Source organism: Bufo bufo, chromosome 5 (assembly GCF_905171765.1).
Source record: "Bufo bufo chromosome 5, aBufBuf1.1, whole genome shotgun sequence".
NCBI lineage: Eukaryota > Metazoa > Chordata > Amphibia > Anura > Bufonidae > Bufo > Bufo bufo.
The window spans coordinates 284,754,946-284,782,863 of record NC_053393.1 but is presented as its reverse complement, the minus strand read 5'-3'; the positions used below and the strand labels follow the sequence as shown (position 1 = coordinate 284,782,863).

Sequence of the window (27,918 nt, the reverse complement as noted above, 5' to 3'; positions counted from 1 at the left end):
TTGTCTTTTGCCAAGATATTTCTCTCACCCAGCATGGGTATATGTAAAATGACACCCCAAAACACATTCCCCAACTTCTCCTGAGTACGGCAATACCAGATGTGTGACACTTTTTTGCAGCCTAGGTGGGCAAAGGGGCCCACATTCCAAAGAGCACCTTTAGGATTTCACCGGCCATTTTTTACAGATTTTGATTTCAAACTACTTACCACACATTAGGGCCCCTAGAATACCAGGGCAGTATAACTACCCTACAAGTGACCCCATTTTGGAAAGAAGACACCCCAAGGTATTCCGTGAGGGGCATGGCGAGTTCCTAGTATTTTTTTATTTTTTGTCACAAGTTAGCGGAAAATGATGATTTATTTTATTTTATTTTTTTCTTACAAAGTCTCATATTCCACTAACTTGTGACAAAAAATAAAAACTTCCATGAACTCACTATGCCCATCACGAAATACCTTGGGATGTCTTCTTTCCAAAATGGGGTCACTTGTGGGGTAGTTATACTGCCCTGGCATTCTAGGGGCCCTAATGAGTGCAAAGTAGTTTGAAATCAAAATCTCTAAAAAATGGCCGGTGAAATCCGAAAGGTGCTTTTTGGAATGAGGGCCCCTTTGCTCACCTAGGCTGCAAAAAAGTGTCACACATCTGGTAATGCCGTACTCAGGAGAAGTTGTGGAATGTGTTTTGGGGTGTCATTTTACATATACCCATGCTGGGTGAGAGAAATATCTTGGCAAAAGACAACTTTTACAATTTTTTTATACAAAGTTGGCATTTGACCAAGATTTTTATCTCACCCAGCATGGGTATATATATGTAAAATGACACCCCAATACACATTCCCCAACTTCTCCTGAGTACGGCAATACCAGATGTGTGACACTTTTTTGCAGCCTAGGTGGGCAAAGGGGCCCACATTTCAAAGAGCACCTTTTGGATTTCACCGGACATTTTTTACAGATTTTGATTTCAAACTACTTACCACACATTTGGGCCCCTAAAATGCCAGGGCAGTATAACTACCCCACAAGTGACCCCATTTTAGAAAGAAGACATTCCAAGGTATTTCGTGATGGGCATAGTGAGTTCATGGAAGTTTCTATTTTTTGTCACAAGTTAGTGGAATATGAGACTTTGTAAGAAAAAAATTATAATAATAATCATTTTCCGCTAACTTGTGACAAAAAATAAAAAGTTCTATGAACTCACTATGCCCATCAGCGAATACCTTAGGGTGTCTACTTTCCGAAATGGGGTCTTTTGTTGGGTGTTTGTACTGTCTGGCCATTGTAGAACCTCAGGAAATTCACATTTTTGTACCATAGTTGGTACCATAGTTTACCCAAACCATTTTTTTTTTACCCAAACATTTTTTTTTATCAAAGACATGTAGAACAATAAATTTAGAGAAAAATTTATATATGAATTTTACAACTGAAAGTGAAAAATGTCATTTTTTTGCAAAAAATCTTTAAATTTTGATTAATAACAAAAAAAGTAAAAATGGCAGCAGCAATAAAATACCACCAAATGAAAGCTATATTAGTGAGAAGAAAAGGAGTTAAAATTAATTTGGGTGGTAAGTTGCATGACTGAGCATTAAACGGTGAAAGTAGTGTAGGTCAGAAGTGTAAAAAGTGGCCTGGTCATTAAGGGTGTTTAAGGTAGGGGAGCTGAGATGGTTAATGGAGCTGAGTGTAGCAAAGGCAGAAGGGGATCTGGTGGGATTGACATTCCTTGACACTGCTAGAGGTGTGAATCCCATAGTTCAGAAGTTCCCATACAACCTGCAAGAGAAGTAGGTCATGCATGGGTCTCGGTATAAACAGACTTACAATGTACCATTTCCTCCATTTAATGTGTTTGTAGATTTTGTCTCTGAACAAGCAAAAATCAGAAATGATCCTAGCTTTGATTTCATGATGTCATGTGCCACTGCCTCAGTCAGTAAACCTCGTAGGGCAATCGTGGAGGTCCACAAAATCGATTTCACGTTCAGTCTATAAAGAGTTCAGCTCCTATCAAAGAGGAGACAAACCCAAGGACCCGAGCAGACAGTGTCCCTTACACAGGAAGCCTCATTCCCTACTTAAGTGCAGAACCTTCAGAGAAAAGTCATTGGAAGACCGCAAGACCTTCCTCAAGGAGAACAACATCTGCTTTAAATGCTGCTCTTCCATTTCGCACTTCGCCAGGGACTGTGAGGTTAGTGCAAAGTGTGCAGAATGTGACAGCACAGATGTCACGGCCACGGCTATGATCGTGACTCCTCAACCGCATGCGGTTGCCTGCGGTTTCGTTTTGGTCTTCAATCACAGCTGAGGGCCGCTGGTTTGTGGCCTCACCTGTGGTTGCCGCGGGCAACTAGTTATATGGTGTTAGTTTCAGCAGAGCAGCCTGAGCGGTGCTGGGCAGCTTGCTGCATTGCATGCGGTTGCACCTAACAACCTTCATGTTGGGTGTTGTGTTTGTTTGTCTGTTGTGCACTGTATTTTGTGTTGTATGTGCACTAGGACTCTTCCCTTCACTGTGGCTGCCCGTGGCAACGTTTGGTTGGATGTGTACATGTGGTGGCAGTGTCCCGGCCTGCGGGCTGACTCCCAGGACATGTTAGCCACCCATGTCGTTGCCTGCGGCAACAGCCACAGTGTGATCTTCGTTTGGACACTTCCCCTTTAAGTGATGTTTTCCCTTCCCTGGTGTTGGAAGGGTTTACTCCCTTTCTGTGTGTGTGAGACACTGGGTGTGTCTGTGTGGGTGTGGCCTCTTAGGCCTATAAAGCCTCAGTGTTTGGCATGTCTCAGTGGGTTGCTTCAGCCATGTGTAGCTGGAGCAGCCTCCTGTGTATATCATCTGCCAGTGGGGGCCACCCTTGTGGTCATAGGTTTATCTGTGAAGTATAAGTTATGTTTGCATGATGTTTCCCTTTGTTTCCTGTTTAGTGCAACTATGGATCTCCTGGTAACCTGTGTGTTATGTGTGCTATGTCCCTTTGTGTTCTGTGGACATGAGTAGTGCATGCATGGGTTCCAGTCAGTGTGGCTGTGACAGGTACGTGTGGAACTTGTTTAGTTCCCCTGTCATATCTGTATGTTGTATGTGTTCCCCCATTCCTTGCAGCTTGGCCAGTGAGACCCCTGTTCCTCCACGTCCAGAAGGAACAGGCTGTCTTACCCTGCTCCTAGGTTAGGGCCATCTTGAGGGCTAGCAGGGACTTCAAGGTTCCGGTGCATGAGCCCTCCTACCATCAAGGTCGGCTCATGTAGCTAGGAGTCAGGGTCAGGTTAGGGATGCGTTTAGGAGGTGACCTGCTCCCTAATACTGTCGTTCTGGCCGAGCCGCCTTACATCTTCTGGCATCACATGGCTGAGGATTTTCCCCATCCTCAGCCGTGACAACAGATCATAACACAGCTCTACACCCTGGGCCACCACCGTGGGCTTCACCCAAAACCCGAAGTGCATAGCGGGGAGCAAAAAGACAGAAATACTGACACTTTGGCAGCTACTTCTAAATGTACAGAGGTTTGCAGAGACCTCAGAGGAGGCAGATCCTGCTCTAAAATCTCCCTAGTGAGGGTTTACCCAGCAGACGACCGAGACAAAGCCATCAAAGTGTACGCAATTCTAGACGATCAAAGTAACAAGTCGTTAGCAAAGTCTGCCTTCTTTGATAGCTTTGACATCGGAGGACCAACTATACTAGAATGTAACCAGATTCCTGACAACAGGTCCGAGATACCCACGCCAGAAGTAGCAGCGCATCAGCCTCACCTGAAGCGTATAAGACACTTGATCCCGAACCTTGATCCTGAAGCTCAGATAGTCTTACTCCTCGGGAGGGATATCCTACAGGTCCACAAAGTTAGACAGCAGATAAATGGACCTCACAACGCTCCATACGCCCAGAGACTTGACCTAGGATGGGTCATTGTAGGAGAAGTCTGTTTGGGAGGTGTACACAAACCAACAACTGTCAACAGCATGCTTACCAGTACACTTGAGAATGGACAACCATCTCTTCTCCAACCATGCAAAAATCACTTCTTCATTAAGGAACTGCCTCAAAGCACTTCATCATCAGGTGCCCTTGCAGGTCCTGCCTACGATGACTTCATCTGGGATGGCAATCAAGACCACCTGGGATCCACAGTCTTCCGCAAGACTAAAGAGGACAATCGTATGGCGATGTCATTCGAAGATAGACTCTTCCTATGGAGCAGGGAATGGTGCAGGACGAAACAAGAAGCTGGGTTGCACCTCTACCCTTTAAGCATCAAAGACAATGCTTACCCAACAATAGAGAGCAAGTTTTCAAATGATTTGTCTCTCTCAGGCACAACCTACGAAGCAAACCTGAGATGAGAGATCACTTCTTTACCTTCATGGAAAAGATATTCCGGAACGGGCATGCAGAGCTAGCACCTGTACTTCAAGAATCGGAAGAACGCTGGTACCTGCCCATGTTTGGGGTGTATCACCCGAAGAAGCCAGGTCAGATCAGAGTGGTGTTTGACTCAAGCGCCAAGTATGAAGGCATATCATTGAACAACGTTTTGAGGTCAGGCCCGGATCTAAACAACAAGCTCATAGGAGTGCTTCTCCGTTTTCGCAGAGATTCCATTGCATTCACGGCTGATATCCAACAGATGTTCCATTGCTTCCTAGTTAAGAAAGAACATAGAAATTTCTTGACATTCCTATGGTTCAAGGACAACGCTCCCTCTAAAGATGTTACAGAGTATCGTATGAAAGTTCATATCTTCGGCAATAGTCCTCCTGCAGTCGCCATCTATGGATTAAGACGCGCGGCTCAGAAAGTAGAAGAAAAGTATGAAGCGGATGTCAGACTCTTTGTAGAGAAGGACTTCTATGTGGATGACTGTCTGAAATCAATGCCCTCAGATGAGACCGCAATCAGTCTCCTTAAAAGAACCCAGGAGATGTTCTCTCTGTCTAAACTGAGGCTACACAAGATCGCTTCTAACAGCCAGAAATTGATGGAAGCCTTTCCTTCTCAGGACCATTCTGAAGACTTGAAGGACCTAGATCTAGGCTTTGACTCGCCTCCGATGCAACGGAGTCTTGGCCTACTCTGGGACATAAAAGCTGTTTAGAACCACGTGGATGGCCTGGAAGAATTCCCTTACAGCCTTATCGGATCTTCACATAGCTCGTCCATATGTTTCTGTACAAACTACCAAGGTTGAGACTCAAAAACGTTGTGTTTTCTGCGAAGCTTCAATCAAAGTAATTGCGGCTGTAACTTACTTGAAGACATTAGATACCAACAGACATTGCCATGTAGGGTTCGTCATGAGTAAAGCGAAACTAACGCCACTCCAGGAACACACAATACCACGCGTGGAACTATGTGCCGCTGTGTTAGCGGTGGAGTTGGCCAAACTCATCGCTGTAGAAATGGACCTAGAGATTAAAGACTCTGAGTTCTATACAGATAGCAAGATAGTACTGGGATATATCTGTAATGAAGCTAGACGCTTCTATGTCTACGTCAACAACAGAGATCTAAGGATCAGAAGATCTACCTCTCCCGAACAATGGAAATATGTACCTACACATCTTAACCCTGCGGACCAAGCAACTAGATCCGTCGCTGCTGACCGTCTCAAGGAAACAATTTGGTTTACAGGCCCCACCTTTTTGTATAAGCCAATGCCCAACACAACAGAAAGTGCCATGTTTGAACTAGTAGACCCACATACTGATGTTGAGATACGTCCTCAGGTATCTGTGTTACATACGGAGACTCTGGACCACCTCCTGAAATCCCACAGATTCAGTAGGTTCTGTACTTGTAGATCTCTTGTCCGTGCCATCACTTGCCTAACTCACATTGTTCAGTCGTACAAAGCAACCTCATCGGCAAATAAAAATATCTGTAGAGGCTGGCATCATTGTAAATGTGTCTACACAGCTCTCGATCTAGAGCGGTCAAAAAATGTAATCATCCAAGCTGTACAGCGTGAAACCTATGCAACGGAAATCGACTGTGTAGTCAGCCAAAGACCCGTGCCCAAAGGTAGTGTTTTAAGGAAACTTGACCCAGTGATCGACGAAGATGGGCTCTTAAGAGTAGGTGGATGCCTTATGGAAGCCAATGTAGACCTAACAGAGAAACAGCCTGTGATAGTTCCTGGACAGCATTATATAGCCACTCGGCTCGTGCAACATCACCATGAACAGACAAAGCACCAAGGTCGTCTGTTCATTGAAGGAGCTCTAAGAGCGGCTGGACTGTGGATAGTTGGAGCTAAAAGATGTGTATCCAGATTCATATTTAAATGTGTTACCTGTTGGAAACTTCGTGGTATGTCACAGGCACCGAAGATGGCAAACCTCCCGTATGACCGACTAAGTACGGATCCACCCTTCACTAATGTTGGCCTAGACGTGTTTGGTCCTTGGCCTGTTGTTGTCCGGCAAACCAGGGGAGGCCGTGCGCACGGGAAACGTTGGGGGCGATTTATGTTCACCTGTCTGTCCATCAGAGCTGTCCATATTGAAGTAATTGAATCTTTGGATACTTCCTGTTTCATTAATGCTTTCCGACGTTTCATTGCCATTAGAGAACCTGTCAAACACATTCGTTCTGACCGAGGCACAAACTTTGTCGGAGCAGCGAGAGAACTATAACTCTCTTCCAACTTAGATGTTAACAACATAGAAAGATACCTCAGTGAATGAGGATGCACTTGGACCTTCAACCCACCACACTCTTCACACATGGGAGGTGCTTGGGAGAAGATGATAGGCATCGCACAGAGAATCCTTGACTCAATCTTCTTACAAGAAGTATCTTCAAAGTTGACTCATGAAAGCCTGACTACCTTCATGGCGGAAGTATCGGCTATCATAAATGCCAGACCGCTAACTCCGATTTCTAGCGATCCTGATGACCCAACAGTTCTCACACCCGCCACACTGCTTACACAAAAGACTGAACAAATTTGTGCTCCACCCGGGGGAATTTAATTCCAAAGATCTTTACAGGAATCGTTGGAGACAAGTACAGAGTCTCTCAAACTCGTTCTGGGATAAGTGGAAAAAGCAATACATTCCCACTCTGCAACCGAGGAGAAAGTGGCAAACCAGCAAGCCTAACCTCCAGGCCGGTGATGAAGTCCTAATAAAAGACTGCCAGTCACGAAGAAACGAGTGGCCGTTAGGTCTTGTGACTAAGACATTCCCAAGTAAGGACGGAATTATACGCACAGTAGAATTGAAAATACGGAGACAGGGAGAGACCAAATTGTTCCTCAGACCAGTAGGAGAACTCGTTCTACTGTTTACACCCAACGAATACAATAGTGACGTCGGTTGACGTCAAGCGGGGAGTGTTCTGTCCCTAGATATAGATCCAGTTGTTTGTGTGTTTATCAGTTGACATTGCATTTTTACCTTTGTTGTAATTCATGTGCATTACATTGTGTGGTAACAACACCATCTACTGATGAGTTTATGTATTTCATTCAGCCTGTTTTTCTCTATGCATTATGGGAGTCCCAGGGTATTGTGGGTAGTTCCTGGTTCTTGCTAGTCTTGTGCTGGTACAGCAAGCAGCCACCATCTTATGTCTCAGGAGCCAAACATTCTCACTGGTTTTCCTGCCCCATCATCTGTTATTTAGCCTGTTTTCAAGCATTGTCGGTAAGAGCACTATCTTGTGACATTTACCATAGTTTATATATGTTTCTTGTTTCATAGCTCATTACTATCATCGTATTATCCCATGTACTGCATGTATAGCAGATTATTCTGTGTCTTATGCCATGTACCATGGATATTTATGTTCTAAATGCTACTGTTTTATTCTGTAGTTTCACCTTTCCTGTCAATCTACTATCAATAAAGAGAACCTTAAAGTGGAACAGTCTCTTTTCTCTCAGAGGACAAAAGGTTTAGCTACATGTCAGATTACACACTGTGCTAACGTGTATGAGCACAGTATAGTGGGTATGCAAGTGAGGTTGACTAAATCAGAGATATGGAAATATTACAAAACGCATAAAGGATGAAATTAAAAATCCATGGATGAGTGGTAGGTTCGGAAGAATTCCTTCATGCAGAGGCCGGGTTTATCAGGGCAGATGTCGCACTGATAAATGGTGTCCGTTCGTATTCCCCTTTTGTAACAAACCAGACATCTTTTTTGGGTCTTTCCCCTTTTTGCGGTTTGTGGCACTTCACCAAGGAAATGTTGTCCTGGTACAACACGGGCACCATGACCTTCTGAAGTACTCGGGCCCTCCCCTTCCTGACTTTGGAAAATTAGGGCCTTGATTACCCCCTCTTGAAACTGAAGGAAAGTTCCTGTGTGGCCTGCAGTACGGCCAGTCTTTTGTACCACACCTTAGTTTTACGCATGGCACTGTAGGGCTACAGCACTTGATCGGACAGATCAACCCCTCCCATGTGTCTGTTGTAATCAAGGATGCAGTCTGGCTTGTTGACAGGGGTAGTGGTACCTCGCACTTGGGCAGGGGAACTGGTGTTGGTGTGAATGGTGATTAGTACAAGGACATTCCTCTTGTCCTTGTACTTAACCGCCAGCATGTTCTCATGGCAGAGAGCCTTACTGTTGCCTTTTTGGAGTATAATGTAATATTTTAAAAAAGTGTAAGGCTGGCACTCAAATATGAGATTCCATTGAAAAGTAGCAATTTATTTCAACATTAAATTAAAACCAGCATAACATCCACAATAAAAGGACATAAAAATACAATCACTAAAAATAAAATACAAAAAATATGTGTAGGAATATAAATATAAAAACCGCAGGTTAAATACACACTGTTGGTGATCAATATTCTGATCAATGTGGTGTTGGAGATGTTCCTTAAAAGACTCAAAATGTATATATTTCCTAGTTGGATCCGCAGGGAAATCCTTTAGAGCAATCACTCTATCATATATAATTGTGTCCTCCTTGGAATAATTCCCCAATTTGGGACAGAAGGTATTCCGGAATTGGCACTATGGCCGGATGGTAATATCGATTCAAGGAGAAGGTATAAAATTCCAACTAATATTAGTACACCGGAATGTTGGGGCCGGTAGCTGGAAAATTTCTTTCTCTTGCCGCTACTCACCACACTGCGCCGGCTTCTTCTCACGCTGCTTGGCGTCCTCGCTCGAGACTATCGTACCACGTGATGGTTGTCTCGCGGGATTTGCCTGTCAGTTTGTTTGGTCCTATATAATGTAATATTTATCTACATAGAGGTGATAACCATTATCCAGCAGTGGGTGCAGTAAGTCCCACACAAACTTGCTAGTAACTCCTAGGATGGGGGGGGGGGGGGGGGGGGCATTCAGGGGTTTTTATCCGGGAATCTTTCCCCTCATAAACCCGGAACCTGTAGGTGTACCCGGAGGTAATTTCGAACAGCTTGTACATTTATTTTCCGTACCGTGCCCGCTTGCTGGATAGGTACTGGCGAAACTTAACCCTTCCTTTAAAATGTACAAGGGACTTGTCTATGCTAATTTATTTTTCTGGGGTGAACACCTCTGTAAATTTGGAGTCGAGGTGCTCCAGTAGGGGTCTTATTTTGAATAGACGGTCAAAATGTGGGTCATTTTTTTTGGGGGGGGGGGGGCACTGTGCGTTGTCATTATAATGTAGGAATTTCAAAATGGATTCAAATCTTGTACGGGACATGGCCATATTGTAAATTAAAGTGTGGTACAAGACGACTGAACTCCAATATTGTCTAATTTTTTTTTTCTTATTACCAGGCCCATTTGCAGCAACGGCCCCTGAAACTTCATAATGTCTGCTGCATTTACAAGGTTCCAACCTAGGGGTCTATCATATGAGGATGTCGGGTTTTGAGCAATAAACTTCTGGGCTACAAATTTGTTTGGGTCACCATCAAATTTATGAGATCATCAGAGAAATAGATGTTGAAAAAATCTATTTCTGTGAAACCCGTGCAGTCAATCTGAATTCCAGAGTTTCCCACAAACTCTGGAATTTAGGGCTCATAATCCTCAGGCAGTGTGGTCCATAGGGGATCACTAAGGGGGGGGGGGGGGCGCTACTTCATCTCTCCTGGGGCGTCTCCTTGAGGGTCCCTCATCACCGGATGATGATGATGAAGGTGTAGAGGAGTGGAGGAATGTGGCATCCTATTCTCCCTCACTTGCAGACTTTGTTTCAGAGGCAAGGATGGCTTATGCTTCTTCTGCGGAGTACATTCTCTGGGATGAATGGGACATTTTTATTTTTATTGGTGTATGTAAAGTGAAACGTGTCAGGGGGGTGTATGTAGTGATTTAACACGTGAGGGGGTTTGAAATGAATTTAATTTAAATAAAATGTATGATAAAGAAAGAGAAAGAAAGAAAAGAGAAAAAGATAAGTGAAAGAATAAGATAAAAATTTTGAAAAAAAAGGCTAAAAAAAAAACAAAAGGCACTAAACCTGAGCAGACGCAGTCAGTAATTGTGTGGGTTAAAAAATCGAAACTAGTACTAACTAAAATTGACATATATTCAGTGTTTATTCACACAGAAGGCAAAACAAAATAACTGTTTGCAGTGTTGGTGTATGTGTATATATATATATATATCTATCTATATATATATATATATATATATAGATATATAGATATATATATCTGGCACAAAAAAAAAACAGTGCTCACCAGTGTCGGACTGGGGAACTTAGGGCCCACCAGTAAAATTTATTTTGGGGGCCCACCGTATGGATACATTTAAATATAATACATATTTTAACAAGTTTTTTATATGAACATAGACTGGTTGAGGTGCTGTACATTGTATATATGTATGTAGTGCAGTAAGTCTACTGTATTATGTGCCACTTGTGCAGGGGGTGGGAGACTAGGGGCCCACCTTGCTCAGGGGCCCACCGAGGGATTCCCCTGTACCCCTGTGGGCCAGTCCGAGCCTGGTGCTCACCAGCGGCTCTTCTTCCTTTGAAAACTGAAGAAGTTCGGCATGGCACAGGACCTACTGAAGTCCTTCTACTCCTGCACCATCGAGTCGGTCCTGTGCTCATCTCTCCTGGTTTGGTATGCCGTCTCATCAGCCAGTGACAAGCGCAAACTACAAAGGGTCATCAGCTCGGCGGAGAGAACTACCCGACTGCCACTACCACCCCTTGACTCTATCTTCTCCGACAGACTGCGCTCCAGGGCTCTGAAAATATCCAATGACCACTCCCATCCGGGCCATCATCTCTTCAGACGTTTAACCACCTCCGGACCGCCTAACGCAGGATCGCGTTCCGGAGGTGGCAGCGCTGCGCACAGTCACGCATATACGCGTCATCTCGCGAGACGCGAGATTTCCTGTGAACGCGCGCACACAGGCGCGCGCGCTCACAGGAACGGAAGGTAAGAGAGTTGATCTCCAGCCTGCCAGCGGCGATCGTTCGCTGGCAGGCTGGAGATGTGTTTTTTTTAACCCCTAACAGGTATATTAGACGCTGTTTTGATAACAGCGTCTAATATACCTGCTACCTGGTCCTCTGGTGGTCCCCTTTGTTTGGATCGACCACCAGAGGACACAGGTAGCTCAGTAAAGTAGCACCAAGCACCACTACACTACACTACACCCCCCCCCCATCACTTATTAACCCCTTATTAGCCCCTGATCACCCCTAATCACCCCTGATCACCCCATATAGACTCCCTGATCACCCCCCTGTCATTGATTACCCCCCTGTCATTGATCAACCCCCTGTAAAGCTCCATTCAGACGTCCGCATGATTTTTACGGATCCACTGATAGATGGATCGGATCCGCAAAACGCATCCGGACGTCTGAATGAAGCCTTACAGGGGCATGATCAATGACTGTGGTGATCACCCCATATAGACTCCCTGATCACCCCCCTGTCATTGATTACCCCCCTGTCATTGATTACCCCCCTGTAAAGCTCCATTCAGATGTCCGCATGATTTTTACGGATGCACTGATACATGGATCGGATCCGCAAAACGCATCCGGTCGTCTGAATGAAGCCTTACAGGGGCATGATCAATGACTGTGGTGATCACCCCCCTGTCATTGATTACCCCCCTGTAAAGCTCCATTCAGATGTCCGCATGATTTTTACGGATGCACTGATAGATGGATCGGATCCGCAAAACGCATCCGGACGTCTGAATGAAGCCTTACAGGGGCATGATCAATGACTGTGGTGATCACCCCATATAGACTCCCTGATCACCCCCCTGTCATTGATTACCCCCCTGTCATTGATTACCCCCCTGTAAAGCTCCATTCAGATGTCCGCATGATTTTTACGGATGCACTGATAGATGGATCGGATCCGCAAAACGCATCCGGACGTCTGAATGAAGCCTTACAGGGGCATGATCAATGACTGTGGTTATCACCCCATATAGACTCCCTGATCACCCCCCTGTAAAGCTCCATTCAGATGTCCGCATGATTTTTACGGATGCACTGATACATGGATCGGATCCGCAAAACGCATCCGGTCGTCTGAATGAAGCCTTACAGGGGCATGATCAATGACTGTGGTGATCACCCCCCTGTCATTGATTACCCCCCTGTAAAGCTCCATTCAGATGTCCGCATGATTTTTACGGATGCACTGATAGATGGATCCGATCCGCAAAACGCATCCGGACGTCTGAATGAAGCCTTACAGGGGCATGATCAATGACTGTGGTGATCACCCCATATAGACTCCCTGATCACCCCCCTGTCATTGATCACCCCCCTGTCATTGATTACCCCCCTGTAAAGCTCCATTCAGATGTCCGCATGATTTTTACGGATGCACTGATAGATGGATCCGATCCGCAAAACGCATCCGGACGTCTGAATGAAGCCTTACAGGGGCATGATCAATGACTGTGGTGATCACCCCATATAGACTCCCTGATCACCCCCCTGTCATTGATTACCCCCCTGTAAAGCTCCATTCAGATGTCCGCATGATTTTTACGGATGCACTGATAGATGGATCGGATCCGCAAAACGCATCCGGACGTCTGAATGAAGCCTTACATGGGCGTGATCAATGACTGTGGTTATCACCCCATATAGACTCCCTGATCACCCCCCTGTCATTGATCACCCCCCTGTCATTGATCACCCCCCTGTCATTGATCACCCCCCTGTCATTGATCACCCCCCTGTCATTTATCACCCCCCTGTCATTTAGCACCCCTCTGTAAGGCTCCATTCAGATATTTTTTTGGCCCAAGTTAGCAGAATTTTATTTTTTTTTTCTTACAAAGTCTCATATTCCACTAACTTGTGTCAAAAAATAAAATCTCACATGAACTCACCATACCCCTCACGGAATCCAAATGCGTAAAATTTTTTAGACATTTATATTCCAGACTTCTTCTCACGCTTTAGGGCCCCTAGAATGCCAGGGCAGTATAAATACCCCACATGTGACCCCATTTCGGAAAGAAGACACCCCCAGGTATTCCGTGAGGGGCATATTGAGTCCATGAAAGATTGAAATTTTTGTCCCAAGTTAGCGGAACGGGAGACTTTGTGAGAAAAAAATTAAAAATATCAATTTCCGCTAACTTGTGCCAAAAAAAAAAAATTTCTATGAACTCGCCATGCCCCTCATTGAATACCTTGGGGTGTCTTCTTTCCAAAATGGGGTCACATGTGGGGTATTTATACTGCCCTGGCATTCTAGGGGCCCTAAAGCGTGAGAAGAAGTCTGGTATCCAAATGTCTAAAAATGCCCTCCTAAAAGGAATTTGGGCACCTTTGCGCATCTAGGCTGCAAAAAAGTGTCACACATCTGGTATCGCCGTACTCAGGAGAAGTTGGGGAATGTGTTTTGGGGTGTCATTTTACATATACCCATGCTGGGTGAGAGAAATATCTTGGTCAAATGCCAACTTTGTATAAAAAAATGGGAAAAGTTGTCTTTTGCCAAGATATTTCTCTCACCCAGCATGGGTATATGTAAAATGACACCCCAAAACACATTCCCCAACTTCTCCTGAATACGGCGATACCACATGTGTGACACTTTTTTGCAGCCTAGGTGGGCAAAGGGGCCCATATTCCAAAGAGCACCTTTAGGATTTCACAGGTCATTTACCTACTTACCACACATTAGGGCCCCTGGAAAATGCCAGGGCAGTATAACTACCCCACAAGTGACCCCATTTTGGAAAGAAGACACCCCAAGGTATTCTGTGAGGGGCATGGCGAGTTCCTAGAATTTTTTATTTTTTGTCACAAGTTAGTGGAAAATGCTTATTTTTTTTTTTTTTTTTTTTTCATACAAAGTCTCATATTCCACTAACTTGTGACAAAAAATAAAAACTTCCATGAACTCACTTTGCCCATCAGCGAATACCTTGGGGTCTCTTCTTTCCAAAATGGGGTCACTTGTGGGGTAGTTATACTGCCCTGGCATTCTAGGGGCCCAAATGTGTGGTAAGGAGTTTGAAATCAAATTCTGTAAAAAATGACCTGTGAAATCCGAAAGGTGCTCTTTTGAATATGGGCCCCTTTGCCCACCTCGGCTGCAAAAAAGTGTCACACATCTGGTATCTCCGTAATCGGGAGAAGTTGGGGAATGTGTTTTGGGGTGTCATTTTACATATACCCATGCTGGGTGAGAGAAATATCTTGGCAAAAGACAACTTTTCCCATTTTTTTATACAAAGTTGGCATTTGACCAAGATATTTATCTCACCCAGCATGGGTATATGTAAAAAGACACCCCAAAACACATTCCTCAACTTCTCCTGAATACGGGGATACCAGATGTGTGACACTTTTTTGCAGCCTAGGTGGGCAAAGGGGCCCACATTCCAAAGAGCACCTTTCGGATTTCACAGGTCATTTACCTACTTACCACACATTTGGGCCCCTAGAATGCCAGGGCAGTATAACTACCACACAAGTGACCCCATTTTGGAAAGAAGAGACCCCAAGGTATTCGCTGATGGGCATAGTGAGTTCATGGAAGTTTTTATTTTTTGTCACAAGTTTGTGGAATATGAGACTTTGTATGAAAAAAAAAAAAAAAAAAAAAATCATCATTTTCCACTAACTTGTGACAAAAAATAAAAAATTCTAGGAACTCGCCATGCCCCTCACGGAATACCTTGGGGTGTCTTCTTTCCAAAATGGGGTCACTTGTGGGGTAGTTATACTGCCCTGGTATTCTAGGGGCCCAAATGTGTGGTAAGGAGTTTGAAATCAAATTCAGGAAAAAATGAGGAGTGAAATCCGAAAGGTGCTCTTTGGAATATGGGCCCCTTTGCCCACCTAGGCTGCAAAAAAGTGTCACACATCTGGTATCTCCGTACTCAGGAGAAGTTGAGGAATGTGTTTTGGGGTGTCTTTTTACATATACCCATGCTGGGTGAGATAAATATCTTGGTCAAATGACAACTTTGTATAAAAAAATGGGAAAAGTTGTCTTTTGCCAAGATATTTCTCTCACCCAGCATGGGTATATATAAAATGACACCCCAAAACACATTCCCCACCTTCTCCTGAGTACGGAGATACCAGATGTGTGACACTTTTTTGCAGCCTAGGTGGGCAAAGGGGCCCATATTCCAAAGAGCACCTTTCGGATTTCACAGGTCATTTTTTACAGAATTTGATTTCAAACTCCTTACCACACATTTGGGCCCCTAGAATGCCAGGGCAGTATAACTACCCCACAAGTGACCCCATTTTGGAAAGAAGAGACCCCAAGGTATTCGCTGATGGGCATAGTGAGTTCATAGAAGTTTTTATTTTTTGTCACAAGTTAGTGGAATATGAGACTTTGTAAGGAAAAAAAAAAAAAAAAAAAAAATCATCATTTTCCGCTAACTTGTGACAAAAAATAAAAAGTTCTATGAACTCAATATGCCCATCAGTGAATACCTTAGGGTGTGTACTTTCAGAAATGGGGTCATTTGTGGGGTGTTTGTACTGTCTGGGCATTGTAGAACCTCAGGAAACATGACAGGTGCTCAGAAAGTCAGAGCTGCTTCAAAAAGCGGAAATTCACATTTTTGTACCATAGTTTGTAAACGCTATAACTTTTACCCAAACCATTTTTTTTTTACCCAAACATTTTTTTTTTATCAAAGACATGTAGAACTATAAATTTAGAGCAAAATTTCTATATGGATGTCGTTTTTTTTTGCAAAATTTTACAACTGAAAGTGAAAAATGTCATTTTTTTGCAAAAAAATCGTTAAATTTCGATTAATAACAAAAAAAGTAAAAATGTCAGCAGCAATGAAATACCACCAAATGAAAGCTCTATTAGTGAGAAGAAAAGGAGGTAAAATTCATTTGGGTGGTAAGTTGCATGACCGAGCAATAAACGGTGAAAGTAGTGTAGGTCAGAAGTGTAAAAAGTGGCCTGGTCTTTCAGGGTGTTTAAGCACTGGGGGCTGAGGTGGTTAAAGTCCGGCCGCGGGTATCCGGCCATCCCTGCAAGGACATCGAGGAGGCTGAACACTTGCTTCCCAACGGCCGTCAGACTGCTGAACTCACCACGCCCCATCACCCGCTTATAACCCCTCGCCCCTGCTGTGCCCACCGCAGAACCTTCCTCCCCCCCCTGTGTTCCCCACCGACTCTTGTCAACCACTAGTACTATGCCTGTACCTGTGCCTAACCCAATTCCGGGCACGATCGATTGTGTCATGTTTGGCGAATAAATCTGATTCTGATTCTGATAAGCACTCGCCAGTCACAGCTTGCACACAGAAAAAGTGGTGCAGAGCTGGAAAAGCCCAAAAAAGCCAAAAAACAAACAAAATATGGACAGAGAGGGGGGTGAGGGGGGGGACAGGGGATCTGAAACAGCTGCAGATGAGCCAAAGACCACTACAGCTGTTCCAGATGTTCTTCTTGTTCTTCTTCTGAAAAGCACTGAATGGAAAGCACTGATCCACAAGTCCCAGCCGACAACGAGCAGCACAGAGGGCACAGGTCCTCTATGCAAGCAGTCACCAAGCTAGAATGGCTGCCTGTAGAGAGGCACCAATGGCTACATAGCGCTGCCATTGGCTGGAGCGTTGTTCCAGCCAATTGCAGCGCTGGGAGGCGACATCATTGCCTGATGTCCCCTCCCTGACCTCGAGGTGACATGGGCTGATGTAATCAACCCCAATCACCTCCGCCCCAGCCACCAGCAGCACCACAGATTCGCTAATAGTAGTATAGAGCTGCCATAGGTAGCTCCAGCCAATCGCAGTGCTGGAAAGGGACACCTGTGTATGGTGTCTCCTCCCTGACCTAGTAGATGACATACACTGATGTCATCAGCTCCTCCCACCTCTAGCCAAGCCCCCCTGCTGCATACATTGCCATCGCTGCGATGGGCCGGTCTCCACTAGCCAGCCAATTGCAGCAATCGCAGCTGCAGGGACGAGGAACAACTTCGGTTCTCCTTCATCTAACATGGCTGACTGCCGATTAGTGCAGCCAGCTCACTCTGGTCACCGTGCGATGCAACGCGGTGACCAGAGTTATCCATGACGTACTATTACATCAAGATGCGGTAAGTCACCGACTTTCATGACGTAGTAGTATGTCATGTGTTGGGAAGGGGTTAATGGAATTAAACTCTGCTGGGTGTTTTCCTTTGCTAGAAGAAAATGAAGCATAAACGCAAATATGTTGCAAAAATGGCATGCTTTTTTATGCAGTTTTTGCCACATCCAAAACTCACAGCTGTGAGGTGTGGCATCGCAGTAATGGAAACTGATTTAACAAATAATTACAGTGTTGTGATACTATTGAAAAAAGGAAATACTTATCCTCACCATATACATGTGTTGACAAATCAGCCATGAATGTTTGAAGAAGACTTTCAGGAAATAATGTTGTACCAATGTGATCAAGGTAAGTCACATCTGAAAAAGAAGACAAAAATATTTTAAACACCTTGACTTGGATATCATGTGCTAAGGCCACTGAGGAAATTTACTAAACTTAAAGATGGTGTAAACTTAAACAAGATGTCAACACTTGCACCCGATTTATCACAGTAACTAAGGTTGGATGATAAAAGTGGTGTAGGGCAACAAAGTTTTGTCTTTCTCAATATCCTTATTGGTTGGTTTGCTTCGAGACAGAATTTTATTCCAGAATTGTGGTGCAATTTTGGCAAAATATGCTATGTATCTGGCCACACCCCTTTCCCACAAACCTCCAGCTCCTGCTTGCTAAGTCCTGACCCTTTTTAAGCAAGATGGAGAATGTTGTAGACACCCTAGATGCACCAAATTGCGTCACGCCACGTTTTAGTCAGATTCTAAGAGCAGACACATTAGTAAATCTGGGCCAATGTGTTCATATATGTTCACATGGATTACGTCTAGTGCTTATTTTTTATTAAATGGTGGACCTCTTTCGAAAACACCTGCATACTGGGCACTTCTCTCATTGATCTGTGGAACTTCCCCATTGTGCCTGGAGAAAGTGGGCCAAAATAGCACAGTGACGCCAACTTTAAAAAAATCGTAAATCAATATTGATACAATATTAATTAAAATACATATAACTAGTAGGACACACAATCCACAAAATGGATGCCATAATCAGGTGAGCGTCATACATTTAGCATGGGGAAGTAGACTATGCATGAATAAATAGTACAAAAATGATACAAAAGTATATTCCACATAAAACATGAGAATACAGACCCAAATACAGCACACACTTATTCCCCAACAAGTATTTTGCATTGCTTTCTCACGGGGATAACTACAAGGAGTCCAAACACTCCTTAAATACCCCTAGTATTCAATCATAATATAGCTAGCACAGCTGTATACATTTAACTTGTTAATGGATCACTAACTCTGGGCTTCTATAAGAAGTCACTTGTCTTGTTGCACCTTCCTCTTTATGATGCGCCAAATGTTCTCTATAGGTGAAAGATCTAGACTGCAGACTGGCCATTTCAGTACCCGAACCTTCTCCTACGCAGCCATGATGTTGTGATTGATGCAGAATGTGGTCTGGCATTATCTTGTTGAAAAATGCAGGGTCTTCCCTGAAAGAGATGACGTCTGGATGGGAGCATATGTTGTTCTAGAACCTGAATATATTTTTCTGCATTGATGGTGCCTTTCCAGACATGCAAGCTGCCCATGCCACACGCACTCATGCAACCCCATACCATCAGAGATGCAGGCTTCTGAACTGAGCGTTGATAACAACTTGGGTTGTCCTTGTCCTCTTTGGTCCGGATGACATGGTGTCCCAGATTTCCAAAAAGAACTTCGAATCGTGACTCGTCTGACCACAGAACAGTCTTCCATTTTGCCACACTCCATTTTAAATGATCCCTGGCCCAGTGAAAACGCCTGAGCTTGTGGATCTTGCTTAGAAATGGCTTCTTCTTTGCACTGTAGAGTTTCAGCTGGCAACGGCGGATGGCACGGTGGATTGTGTTCACTGACAATGGTTTCTGGAAGTATTCCTGAGCCCATTCTGTGATTTCCTTTACAGTAGCATTCCTGTTTGTGGTGCAGTGTCGTTTAAGGGCCCGGAGATCACGGGCATCCAGTATGGTTTTACGGCCTTGACCCTTACGCACAGAGATTGTTCCACATTCTCTGAATCTTCGGATGATGTTATGCACAGTTGATGATGATAGATGCAAAGTCTTTGCAATTTTTCGCTGGGTAACACCTTTCTGATATTGCTCCACTATCTTTCTGCGCAACATTGTGGGAATTGGTGATCCTCTACCCATCTTGGCTTCTGAGAGACACTGCCACTCTGAGAAGCTCTTTTTATACCCAATCATGTTGCCAATTGACCTAATTAGTGTTAATTGGTCTTCCAGCTCTTCGTTATGCTCAAATTTACTTTTTCCAGCCTCTTATTGCTACTTGTCCCAACTTTTTGGGGATTTGTTGACACCGTGAAAATTGGAATCAACGTATATTTCCTTTTAAAATGATAAATTTACTCGGATTAAACGTTTGATCTGTCATCTACGTTCTATTACAAATAAAATATTGACATTTGCCATCTCCACATCATTGCATTCAGTTTTTATTCACAATTTGTTTAGTGTCCCAACTTTTTTGGAATCCGGTTTGTATATTTCATTGGTTTTCTAATAATTTTGTGCTGGTGAGAAAATAATACTGGGTTACACCACCATCTAGTGGTGGTTTGTTGGTACTGTGTCACATTGTCTATCCATTCATCTTATGTCTGTTTTATATTGGGTTTTACTCATTTATAAAAATTATTTCATATATTTTTACGTAAATATCTGTCCATTGTTTCACTGATTGCACAAAACAAATTAAGATTCCTTATCAAAGAACTTAGAGGTGATATGTCAGCCTAGAGGATCCGATCATTTTATATTTTCTTTTCTTAGGATCCTCTCTTTTATATGAAGATTAATTTTATATAGAAGATAATTCGACAACGCTTCCTCATTACCCTCCTGTTTTAGTGATTTAAATGCTTTCTTTTTGTCATTATTGTCAATGCAATATTCACCCCAATCTAAAATGTATCTAGCTTGCCAATGAATGGTTGGATTGTGCTTGTTTAACCACGGTAAACCCAAAACCAATAGAGCAGGGAGACCCTCCAACACAAAACACGAGATGAATTCCTGATGAAAGTCACCCACTCTTAATCGGATGTCATGCACCATCTGAGATAAACACTTCTGAGTTAGAGGTGCAGAATAAATAGCAAAAATGGAAGTGTTTTTCTCTAATGCATTTGGAGACAACCCGTGCATACGGCCGATCTGAGCATAAATCAGGTTCACCCCTGCCCCACTGTCGATAAACACCTCAATCCCCACAGTCTTGGATTCTAGAGCCACCTTGGCAGTCAGGAGAAATTGGGTGCTACCAGTCAAAGACAAATGCATGTTCTCTGACTCTCCTCTCACCCCTCCAAGAGTCAGATGGGAATTAGACGTCCCCTTTTTTTTTTACACTGAATGCATGGACCTACATCGATAAAATGTCCCTTTTGTCCTTCAGCCTCTCTGATAATCCCTGACAAAAATTGGCTACGGAGAACCAGATTGTTCCACTCAGTACCCGTGGCCCACCTCCTAAACTCAGAGCAATAAATCTCAGCAGAACGCTCTCCCTGACGAAGGCCACGTAGCTTGGTCTCTGCCAGGGAGTTCCAATACAAGTCATCATAGATGAAACCCAGAGCTTTGAAAAATGCATCCACCGACCAGAGAGACTGCAATCACGTCAACATAGAAAAAGCCCATGACTGATCGTCCGCGTTAAGCAACGAAATAACCACACCAGCTCTCTGAATCTCATCCCCAGATGAGTGTGGTTGTAGCCTAAAAATACAATTTGCATGCCTCCCTAAACAAATTTGTCCGGGGGGGCAACTTTAGTGTTGAGACAGGCCTGGTAACCACCACCAGGACCAGCAGCCTGTGGTCTCTGGATCTGCGGGACTGTCGTGTGGAGGTCAGCTACCTCCAAAGACAGCCTCTGCAGCTGTTCGGCCAGTGCAGCAATAGGATCCATGGCTGTACTGAAACAAGCAAAAAATAAATAAATACGGTTTTGGTGGTTTATAATGTCACGTTCGGGTGTAGGAGATAAACACCACACCGAACATAGGAGAGAAAGGGGTGAGGGAATAAGGCCTGATAACTAGGGAAAGGAGATGGACACCTCCTAGTAAAACCCTAAACAAAGTCCTGACTAACTACCAGTATGAACAGACCCCAGAGGTAGGTGAGTTCATACACCGAAATACCTAGTGTCCTAACTCACTCTATAGGACCCTGGTACTCCTGTTCGTCCTTCCTTTTGGAGGAACAGGTTGTCTCAGTCCTGACATTAGTCAGGACTGAGACAACCTGTTGATCCAAAAGGAAGGACGAACAGGAGTCTCCCTCAGGCCTTAATACAAATGACAGGGAAATGCAACACAAAAAATAACCCAAACAAAATACAAAAGGTAAAGAAAACACTTAACTTCAAGTGGCTGTGGCTGTGGCAGCACCAGGAACTCAGCGGACCGCAAAATACATAAGTTCATGTGCATGAGCCCTTAGGCTCAGTTAACACTTAACCTATTTCCTCAGTTATGGGCAAAAACACAGAACAAATCTTTTTATTATACCTTATTTGAGAGTAGGATTGGCTGCTGATTTTGGCTCCCCATACAGTAAGGCCTCTTTCACACGGGCGTTGCGGGAAAATGTGCGGTTTCGTTGCGGGAACACCAGCGATTTTTCCGCACGAGTGCTAAACATTGTAATGCGTTTTGCACTCGCGTGAGAAAAATCGCGTGTGTTTGGTACCCAAACCCGAACTTCTTCACAGAAGTTCGGGCTTGGGATCAGTGTTCTGTAGATTGTATTATTTTCCCTTATAACATGGTTATAAGGGAAAATAATAGCATTCTGATGGTAAAAGATCATGTGATGGATCATGTGATGACCGGAATGACGTCACCAAAGGTCCTGTTGCTGCACAGAGATCAGATGAAGACAGAAGAGATGCCGGCTACGCGATCAAGTGGACTAAGGTGAGTTAAATTATTTTTTATTTATTTTTAACCCCTCCAGCGATGTTTTACTATGCATTCTGTATTCAGAATGCTATTATTTTCCCTTATAACCATGTTATAAGGGAAAATAATAATGATCGGGTCTCCATCCCGATGGTCTCCTAGCAACCATGCGTGATTTTCACGCAACCCCATTCATTTCTATGGGGCCTGCGTTATGTGAAAAACGCACAAAGAGGAGCATGCTGCGATTTTCATGCAATGCACAAGTGATGCATGAAAATCACCGCTCATGTGAACAGCCCCATAGAAATGAATGGGTCGGTAATCAATGCGGGTGCAATGCGTTCACCTCACGCATCGCACCCGCGAGGAATACTCGCTCGTGTGAAAGGGGCCTAACTGATCGAATTAACTGACCAAATAACTGAATTGTGAACTCAGCCTTACAGGTCAATGTTAGTGCCAGGTATAATGTACTTACCCGTCAAGTGGCCCAAGATTTTAATATAGTGGGAAAGAGTATTCTCATTTAACACCATCTGCTGCTTCCACATAGATTGATAGATCATTTTGGCTATTTTGTTAGCCACTGATACAAGTAGTGGCCCCATGACAGAATGGGGAGAGTGTCAGCAGTAAGTTTGTGTTGACGTCACTGTTTATTTTTCCCTTTTTCTGATCTGTCAGAAGAACAACCCCCAAAAAAACAAATTCTGTCTTTTGCGCATTAGCCTTCACACGGTCAGTATTTGGTCAATAATTCACCATAATTGGTAAGGCAAAAACAGGAGTGAGTCCAATATAGATGACAGGTGATGGAAATATTTGCATGGATTCTGTGTTTTGGACCCACTCCTGTTTTTGGCTTCCAAATCATGATCAAATCCTGATGCAAAATACTTATCGTAGATGCCATATGGATGCTACAACGGCAGGATCCGTTGTGTTTTTCATTTTTCAGACCTTCTAACAGATCAGAAGGAGGGTAAAATAAACAGTGATGAAAACAAGGCCAAACAGGAACACTAGTGGCCCAGTCAGAGTGGTGAGGGTAGCAGAAGGATGAGGAGTCAGCATAGTGGCCCAGTCACAGAGTGGTGAGGTGGCAATAGCATGAGGAGTCAACATAGTGACCTAGTCACAAAGTGGTGAGGTGGCAACAGCATGAGGAGTCAGTACAGTGGCCCAGTCACAGAATAGGCAGGGTGGCAACCGCGTGAGGAGTCAACACTATGGGCCAGTCACATAAAAGGGATGGTGGCAACTGGCTAAGCATGTCTCCAGACCTAAACCATATTGAGCATCTGTGGGGCATCCTCAAATGGAAGGTGGAGGAGCGCAAGGTCACTAACATCCATCAGCTCTGTGATGTCATCATGGAGCAATGGAAAAGGTCTCCAGTGGCAACTTGTGAAGTTCTAGTGAACTCCATGCCCAAGAAAGTTAAGGCAGTGCTGGAAAATAATGGTGGCCACACAAAATACTCGTTGGAAACATTTTGGCCATTTTCACTTAGGAGGTGTACTGTGTGTTGAGTTATTATTTGGAAGGCACATCAAATTTACACTATTAAACAAGCTGTACAGTGACTACTTTATATTGTATCAAAGTGTCATATCTTCAGTGTTGTCCCATGAAAAGATATAATAACATATTTACAAAAATGTGAGGGGTGTACTCACTTTTGTGAGATACTGTAGATCAAGCCCATACATTACAACCGTAAGCATTATTGGGCCCTGTCGGTATACTACAAGTTTGCAGTCTTTTTACAAATATCTGTGATCTAATGCTACCATTCTTTAAATTGCTGCTTATACATTCTTTTATATATCCAAAAATAAGGGGGTTTCTAATTGGATTTTATCAAATATAATACTGCAATATGTGAAGGGTTACACACAAACAAGGGGGAAAAAAAACACTGCAAGAGTCATCGTATGGAAAAAGGGTCAAATGCTAGTCGGACATATACAAGTAGCGCCAAAGGCAAACAAGAAAACCCAAACACTCCAAAGAGTAAGTACCAGGAGATCAATAAGATACCAAAACGCCAGAAGCAAAAACCGTAGTCACAGTATCAAATCCAGAGACAGGGGGGTCTTCAATAATGCAAGGAACAAGTAGGGGCAGCCAGAGGACAAGAAATTCACCAGCATCTGCAGAAACCATACCAAAGGAAGTCAGCTCCCGCCAACGGGTCAGTATGCCAGGTGGAGCTGCTGCCCGCATATCCGGACGTTCGGGAGCTCTGTGGCACTTTCTCAGTGTCCAGGGCTGCGATGTCAGCATAGGCCACCCTCCAGCCCTGGTTCCCCAAGCAACCGGATGCTGCTGCTGCATGGAGGCAGCAGCAGCTGGGGGAACCGTAACAGTACCCTCCCCCTCCTTTAGGAGGGGCAACCAGACCCTTATTAGGAGAGGCTTGTCAGGGTGTGACTCATGGAGATTCTCAACCAACCAATCAGCATGAACCTCTTCAGCTAACACACATGACCTCTCCTCAGGACCATAGACTTTCCAGTGGATCAGATATTTTAACTTATTATGGACCTTCTGGAATCCAGAATTCTTCCTTATATATTGTGTCTCATATTCTACCTCCACTGGACCAGATTGATAACCTCTAAAATCTCATATAGACCAATAAAATTCTGCACAAATTTGTTAGATGGAATCTTAAGTCCCTCTTCCTCTTAGCGGTTCTCTTTTGAACCTCCTGGGAATTTCTCAGGTTATTGTGAACCTGGGCCCAGACTGTACAAAGTTTGTCAGACACAGGGCCGTCTTTAATATTGATTGGACCATGGGCAAGAATTTACTTGGGCCCCCTGGATCCCGCCTTCCCTCACCCTAGCATGCAATCACGCCTTCCACCACAACACACACACACACACACACACAAAAAATCCACACACCTCATAGAGTACATTGAATTACTGTAAATACTTACAGTTCTGAAGACTCCAGCAGGCTCAGGATCAGTGCTCTGGGAAGTGGGGCTCAGGGCTGGAAGTGGGCACCGCTCTGCACTTCAGGAAGGAGACCGGGGCTCGGCTCAACCTAGCGTTGCAGTGCACCCTAGCACCCCACAGTATGCAGTATAGCACCCTATAGTATACAGCACCCCACAGTATGCAGTATAACACCCTATAGTATACAGCACCCCACAGTATGCAGTATAGCACCCTATAGTATACAACACCCCACAGTATACAGTAGAGCAGTATAGCACTCCACAATATATACAGCACCCCTCAGTATACAGTAGAGCAGTATAGCACCCCACAATATACCACACCCCACACTTTACAGTATACAGAACAATAGACTATACAGCACCTCACAGTATACAGCACCCCACAATATACAGTATACAGCACCCCACAATATGCAGTATACAGAACCCCACAGTATACAGTAGAGCAGTATAGCACCCCACAGTATACAGTAGAGCAGTATAGCACCACACAGTATACAGCACCCCATAGTATACAGTAGAGCAGTATAGCACTCCACAATATACAGCACTCCACAGTATACAGTAGAGCAGTATAGCACCCCACACTGTACAGCACCCCACAGTATACAGCACCCCACAGTATATAGCACCCTACAGTAGAGCAGTATAGCACTCCACAATATACAGCACCCCACAGTATACAGTAGAGCAGTATAGCACGCCACAATATACAGCACCCCACAGTATACAGTAGAGCAGTATAGCACCCCACAGTATACAGCACCCCACAGTATACAGTAGCAGTATAGCCCCCAACACTATACAGCACCCCACTATACAGTAGCTTACAGTATATTAGAATAACAGTTCCTGTTACCTTTTCCTGATGTAATTTTCACAAAAAAAGCTCCACATTTATGGCAAACTTCTCCTGCAGGCTGCAGCAACACTCTTGGTAGAAAGAAAGGACCTTTGATTACCTCATAGACACAGTGGCGTATCCAAGCTATGGCAGCCATGGCTAGTGCCATAGGCGCCAAGCGGGGGGGCGACCAGGGCCGATCCTACACGGGGTGCAGTGGGTGCCCGGGCCCCGCACCCCAGCGCTGCGGCCCTGGTGACAAGTGGGGGCGGCCGCGGCCGGCGGCAGGGCAGAGCAGGAGATGAGCGCCTCCATTGCGGAAGCGCTCATCTCCATAGTCATCTGTATTGCCGTCCTCAGGACGGCAATACAGATGCCTGTCTGTGCTGCGGCAGAGGAGGGAGAGGTGTGTCCCCTCCTGTTCCTCTGATAGGCTGCCGGCTTAGTGCTGGCAGCCTATCAGAGGCCGGTGATGGCGCGATGACGTCATCGCGTCGCCTGAGCCGTATAGCGAGGGACACACAGACGGAAGAGGTGGCCTGCATCGCATCGCATTGCTGGAGGTAAGTATAAGTGTATTATTTTTTTTTATTTTTTTATATAGGTACAATACTGGGCTGGCACATGATAAGGGGGGCTACTGGGCTGGCACATAAGGGGGGCTACTGGGCTGGCACATAAGGGGGGACTACTGGGCTGGGCTGGCACATGATAAGGGGGGCTACTGGGCTGGCACATGATAAGGGGGGACTACTGGGCTGGCACATGATAAGGGGGGACTACTGGGCTGGCACATGATAAGGGGGGACTACTGGGCTGGCACATGATAAGGGGGGCTACTGGCACATGATATGGGGGGCTACTGGCACATGATATGGGGGCACTCTGGCTACTGGCACATGATATGGGGGCACTCTGGCTACTGACACATGATATGGGGGGGCTCTGGCTACTGACATACTGACACATGATATGGGGGGGCTCTGGCTACTGGCACATGATGGTGGGGGGGGCTCTGGCTACTGGCACATGATATGGGGGGGGCTCTGGCTACTGGCACATGATATGGGGGGCTACTGGCACATGATAAGGGGGGCTACTGGCACATGATAAGGGGGGCTACTGGCACATGATAAGGGGGCTACTGGCACATGATAAGGGGGGCTACTGGCACATGATAAGGAGGGCTACTGGCACATAGGGGGGCTACTGGCACATAAGGGGGGCTACTGGCACATGATATGGGGGGGCTCTGGCTACTGGCATATGATATGGGGGGCTCTGGCTACTGGCACATGATGGTGGGGGGGCTCTTATTTCTGGCACATGATTGGGGGCACTCTGGCTACTGGCACATGATATGGGGGGCTCTGGCTACTGACACATGATATGGGGGGGCTCTGGCTACTGACATGATATGGGGGGGCTCTGGCTACTGGCACATGATGGTGGGGGGGCTCTTATTACTGGCACATGATTGGGGGCATCTATGGGGGCACATCTTACTGCAGATTATTGGGGGGCACTATAGGGGCATCTACTGAGGCTAAAAAAGAAGATATTTTATATGGGGG

General features: G+C 44.8%; 1 protein-coding gene across 3 annotated transcripts in view; it reads right to left on the bottom strand.

Annotated features, from left to right (window-relative positions):
- Positions 1-27,918, bottom strand: part of MOCOS (molybdenum cofactor sulfurase) — a 1,795,153-nt gene that overhangs the window by 1,640,741 nt on the left and 126,494 nt on the right. For all 3 annotated transcript variants that reach the window (XM_040432351.1, XM_040432352.1, XM_040432353.1), the window contains exon 2: positions 17,801-17,890. In XM_040432351.1, the coding sequence (XP_040288285.1) occupies positions 17,801-17,890 (90 nt within the window). The remainder of the gene's footprint in view (positions 1-17,800; positions 17,891-27,918) is intronic.